Raw genomic sequence first — 6000 nt, 5'->3', positions numbered from 1 at the left:
GGGAAAAAAAAAATAAATAAAATCTGAGAACAAAATTATGTGAGCCTGAAGGAAAGGCAAAGGAAGAATCTGCCTTGATAATTTCTGTTTGCCTCCACCCAGGAATTACTTTGAAAAAAAACAGCAAAGTCTTACTCTGGGGAGGCAGGGGGGGGTGGTGGTGGGAAGTTTTTCTGAGGTACAAATCAAATAAAAAGGGAGCCAGCAGAAAAGATTATTATTTATTTATTTTTGCTCATTTACGTGTCAGATGAAGCTGAAAGCTGCCAGATAGCTTCTTTTCGACAGCTTGAAGTTACTGTTGGGAACAGATCCATGTATGGAAGCAAAAGCAGAAAAGCATAGATAAGCTGAGATCCAGCTATGCAAACCATCTTTAGAGACACTTAAAGGACAAGCACCCCAGCTTCTTTCTTTCTGGTAAGTTTAGAGACACTATCATATGAGGTCTTTTTTCCATTCTGCTCTACACACAACTGCTGAGACTCGGCTGGGGTAAGTGAAAAGCGATTGAGGCATTTCTTGGGAACACCTAGGTATTCCATTAGCCTGACATCCTGAGAAAAGCCATAAATCTGGGGCTATGGGGTGACTCCGGTTGCTGGATAGCTATTAAGCTCTATGAGTAATGAAGATGATATATAACAGCTTTGCCGCTGGAGGGACAGAAACTTTCCAAGTGTCTGAAAGAGGCAAGAGAAAAATGTTGGGATACAAGCATTTTATCACTCATGAACTGGATTTACAGGCTGACTGATGTTACAGGGGCAGGAGGGATCAGTGGTGGTTTCCAGCGTCTGAGTCTTTCCGGGTTTCTGTGTAGAAAAATTCTTAAAAATATTCAAGGGTTTTTTCTTCTCTGGTCTGTCCTACTTTCGTTTTGAGAAACATCTCATTTCGGTTGAGCTAACTGGACATCAGGAAGAGGCCGTTGTAAATGTCTGTTGTTTTTCTTGGCGCTTGAAAGCAGTTTCTCAATTTTTCTCTGTAGATTTGAGGTTGATTACATCCTGCTCAAGGATTTTTGGTACTGTTTTAACTGCCATTACAGTGTTGTGAAAGTCAACCCCAGTGAAAACAGCTGTGTGCTATTGTGAATATTTCCAAAGCACTGCAGTAGTAGCTCTCCTTCAACCTAGCACTGAAACAGGTTAGCTCTGTGAACTGGGCACTGTCAAAAAGTATAGTATACCCTTGGCAGAAAGCCTTTCTCCATGAAAGTGGTTTGTTAAAATAACACACAAAAAACCTTTTTCTAGCCTTGGTTTAAAATCTTGTTGATTCATGGTGGTACAGTTAAATGTAATGTTTTTCTTTAAATGCTACAGAGTGGCATCTGGGTAACAGTTCATGTGCTTTCAGGTGTTATAATATGGTATTCGTACTTCCATTGCAAAGTGCTTAGGTAAAGCTTTCTCATTTTTCAGGTGGTTAATAGACTGGAAAAAATGTTAGAGCAGGTGAAGTGAAATTATACAGAAAGAATAGAAAATAATATCAGGAATATGACTGAAATTGTAGGAGATTTCCAGAGATACATTGAAGAAGGATTCTGAAGGGAAATTACTAGACCACATATGTCATAAATATTTCCATCCATGAATGAAAATGCTTTCCCTTGTCATTACATAAGAAGAACATAATGCAAGCATTTGCTTGTAACTCTGTAGTAGAGTCTGCAGTCAAGAGGGCTCATGCGTACGTCCCTCATTTCCCCTTATTTAGCTAGCATTTCCATGGATATTCCCACATTCCTCGTTTTTATACTCACTCAAATACAAATCTTCTCTTTTTCTGGTTTCTTCTCAAGTGCTGTAAATAAAATATTCAGAATTTAACTGCAGTTGAAATTTGTCTGTGCTAGGCAAACTTTAATCATATCACTTTAACATATCACCTGTCTATAGAAATGCTAGAACAAAATCTTTAAGTAATTGGGACCAGTAGATAGCTTTTTAAATGCTATTGAGTCATTAACAAATAAAACTTTTTGCTGTTACCGCTATGAAAGAATACTTCTGCATTTCATACTTACTCAGATTGCTTCTGTTTTCTGTTGGATATGGTTCTGTTTTGTAGATTCTGTGAGCCTGCTGACAGATAAAAGCTTTTTTTTTTTTTTAATTTCCATCTCTTTGAGGCTACATGCTTCCCTTTCCCCAGAGACAGACTGGCTGATGTGCCAGGTCCCTGAGCAAGGTATTCCCCAGCAGTTGCGCTGGGCAGGTCATGAAGAGGATGGCAGGATAGAGCTGGAAAGGCTGAGACTTATTTAATCTGATCTCCCCATTTGGCCCATGGTCTGGAGCAAGGTGGCCCAGCAGACAAAGTTCTGGTGGCAGGAGTCATCCCTCATTTCCCAGCCCCAGGGCAGACCTGCGCAGGGACCTTGTGACTGACCCCTCCTTTGTTTCCCCCTCCATCTCTCCCTCTATCAGGAACATTTCCAGGCAGGCTGTGTTATCACTGTTGTTTATTATTCTTATCATTGCACTAGCTATTATGAATATTTACTATTGATTAGCCATGGGTATTGCTAGTGTTTATTTGGTCCCTTTGTGCAAAGCTGATGGGATCTCATTCAGAGACCCTAGACATTAATATAAATAGTCAAATAAAGCATTAGTGATAGTATCACTAACATGTCTTTTATAAGTGACTAGTCATTATGAGTGCAGCAGTCTCTGAGCATCCGCCACGCGGTCCTCCCACGCACGGTTCTTTGCCAGAGAGCAGTGAGGAGAGGGGGAGGGGGAGATCTGCTCTTTCTCATAATCAGACAGAGCCAGGCTGCCGAGCTAAGTCGGGGCAGCACAAAACCCAGGAGTCGAGTAACAGGGTAAAGCTGAGCTCTGGGCTTACTCTCACTAGCCGCAGACAAGGGTAAAGCTGCCCTCGCACTGGTGGCACTTTGAAAAAGAGTATGTTGTGTGTCTCATGCAGGGATCCAAAGGCATACAGGACTTCTATAAGTGTACTGGTGGTTTGCATTCTTAAATCTTACTGGCATTCAAAAACAAAAACAAACCAACACAGCACACTTCATTTTCAGACATCAGGTCTGAAGAAGTCTTTGCACCAGATGTCCACAGCTGGTCACTCAATTCAGACTTCCTTGTGAGAAGGGAAAGCTGCATTTGTGGTTGTGTGCCGAAGAAGAGATCATCCTCAAAGTAAATAACACAGAGGAGAGCTACACCATGAAGCTGCTCAGTGAGGATTTCACAAACTGGCTCTAGTTTGAAGTAAGTCCAATCTGTAGTCTCCTCTGTCAGACAACTGCAATATTTTATGGTGATTCCTGAAGGACGGAGTTTGGACACTGTATCTGTCTTTTCTCTAGTAAGTCAGAAGATTGGAACACATTCTGAGGACACACTGACAGGCTGATCCCCTTCTCTGGCCACATATATTTTATTGCTTATGTTCTAGGGAAATGGGCTTTATGTGATGGCTCTGCCTGTTCCCAGCCTAGAAACCTGTAGGCCCAATTGCCAGTTCACATCTGGTTTGCTCAAGGAATTGAGACCTGAAGAATATGATGCTCCAAAAAAGTCTGAAAATGGACAGCTGTCTTCTCTGGCTTTCTTTCTCCCAAAACATAATCTTCTTATTCTCATCTCTTCAGGATAAGGGACAATGATCTGTCCGGCGAGGGTTTCACCAGGGGATTCACAAAGACAAGCAGTTTTGTAGAAGGAAAGGCATTTTAGGAAAAGTTTGTGATTACAGACTGCAAGCACCACGTGTAAATACTGCAGCACATACCACGGTTCTCGCTGCTTGCCATTTCATTAATAGCAGCACAAATATGTCCAGTATCTTCTATGCATATGTAGCCATAATCCTTTTGAATAAGAGCAGAACTTCAAATTGGAGGTGAAAATAGCCTTTGTTTTAGAGAAACTGTGCTGCCAATTTGTGTTGCTGTGTTAAACTCTGGGCCATCCAGCCTCACAAACTTCCTCTTTATAAAAGTTTTTTGTAGAATAATTGACTGCACAGCATCGAGAGATGAGTAAATAACCCTCAGTGGTCCCAGTTGGTCTAAATCCAGCTGTCATTTTTGATCACTTGCAGACATTAACTACTTCTAAATTTCCATTCCATGATACAAGTTGCCTTGAATGCCATGCTGGAGTCTAGGTCTTACAAAATAGCTCTGGATGATATTAAGCATGTACTCAGCATCTCACTAGCAAACCAAACCATGGTATTGATGCATTGTGCTCACATGGGAGGAATCCCAGTGCTGGGGTTTGCAGAAAAGACATCCAGCAAATGGAGAAAGCCTCTTTACAAATGCAGGAAAAAATAATCTGAATTCAGAGCATGTCTGAAGGACATGTAGGTCACATATGTCGGGGAGAACCTTGACATTACCTCACATTTAATCCTATAAACAAAAAGAGGTTTCATTCTTGCCCCCTCTCATACTCTGGTCTTCCATGTGCTGCTGTGGGAAGAGACAGCAACATGACAGATTTAAGCAATGGTGGTGTTTTCTGCCAATTTACAGGTAAATTGGGCCATTTATGAGTTGACATTCATTTTGGAGTCAATCCCTTAGTAAACTCATGTTTATTCTGGTGACACTTTGAGGAAAAACAGCAACAATACAGTAAATCTGTACTGAGTTTACTCAGTTTATTCTTATCTAGGGCTCCAACCACCAATGTGATCTAATCATAAACGTATTCTTATTGCATGGGGTCACTGCAGGGCAAAGCTGAAGTTGTTTTTATTTCCATACTTCAACATATTTGGATTTCTTTTATATTTAACACTGAACTTCCTCCTGAGTTTGGGATGTTTTTTTTTAGGATCTTTCTTAAATCCTTGGAATGCTGAACTCTGACGTGGCTAACATAAAATGCAGGTTTTGGTTTGTGATCTCTCTAGCTGAACCCTTTCCATAGATGTGAGAGACAAGAAAGGGGAGGGGAGGGGAGGGGAGGGGAGGGGAGGGGAGGGGAGGGGAGGGGAGGGGAGGGGAGGGGAGGGGAGGGGAGGGGAGGGGAGGGGAGGGGAGGGGAGGGGAGGGGAGGGGAGGGGAGGAGAGGAGAGGAGAGGAGAGGAGAGGAGAGGAGAGGAGAGGAGAGGAGAGGAGAGGAGAGGAGAGGAGAGGAGAGGAGAGGAGAGGAGAGGAGAGGAGAGGAGAGGAGAGGAGAGGAGAGGAGAGGAGAGGAGAGGAGAGGAGAGGAGAGGAGAGGAGAGGAGAGGAGAGGAGAGGAGAGGAGAGGAGAGGAGAGGAGAGGAGAGGAGAGGAGAGGAGAGGAGAGGAGAGGAGAGGAGAGGAGAGGAGAGGAGAGGGAGAGGAGAGGAGAGGAGAGGAGAGGAGAGGAGAGGAGAGGAGAGGAGAGGAGAGGAGAGGAGAGGAGAGGAGAGGAGGGGAGAGGATGCATTTCACTCTGGAAAACTCTGCATCACTTTACTTATGAAGAAAGTTGGGCAAAGGTAGAAGGAAGATACTCAGAGAACTGGAATTCTGGAAAATGCTAGGATTTGGGTAAAGGTACAGTGGGAGGACATATGCCCCAGACTATTTTGGGTCTGCTTAGCTTAATTAATTAATTAATTGCCTGTAAATGCCCAAAGCGGACAATGGCTTGAGAACTTCTGCCAAGGAGTGTTGTTCAGGTATAGATTCAGCCTTAGCAGGCTGGGAGATTCAGTGATTGAGTTGTTTTGCTCCCCATGAGAATACACTATATTGTAAAGCCTTTTTCCTACTCTCAGTCTCCCAGTGCTTTCAAGCTCCTCATCTTATCCAGGATGAGTTTCACCAAAACTTTTGTTGCTGGGATGTTTCCCAGGTTGTCCCACAGACTGCACCATGCCCTAGAGATTGCAGACTAATCCTGCGTGACAGCATCACACAGCCTTTGTTGCTTTTCCAGAGAATTGCCCTTCCTTTCATTGGAACATCAAATAGGGTTTTCTTTCCCTCTTATATAAGCAAAAGCGGGAAACTAGAGGAAAATGTGAAAATGGAAAAAT

The 6000-nt window shown here is 43.0% G+C and overlaps 1 protein-coding gene across 10 annotated transcripts in view; it reads left to right on the top strand.

Moving 5' to 3' along the window:
• The first annotated feature begins 399 nt into the window (after window positions 1–399).
• LOC102089571 (sodium/calcium exchanger 1) overlaps window positions 400–6000 on the top strand; it is a 155816-nt gene continuing 150215 nt past the window's right edge. For 9 of the 10 annotated variants that reach the window (XM_065058897.1, XM_065058896.1, XM_065058889.1 and 6 more), the window contains exon 1: window positions 431–495. In XM_065058897.1, the coding sequence (XP_064914969.1) occupies window positions 443–495 (53 nt within the window). In that variant the 5' untranslated portion in view covers window positions 431–442. The other variant, XM_065058894.1, reaches the window with a different exon arrangement.

Source organism: Columba livia, chromosome 3 (assembly GCF_036013475.1).
Source record: "Columba livia isolate bColLiv1 breed racing homer chromosome 3, bColLiv1.pat.W.v2, whole genome shotgun sequence".
Classification (NCBI taxonomy): domain Eukaryota; kingdom Metazoa; phylum Chordata; class Aves; order Columbiformes; family Columbidae; genus Columba; species Columba livia.
This window is presented reverse-complemented; position numbering and strand designations above follow the sequence as displayed.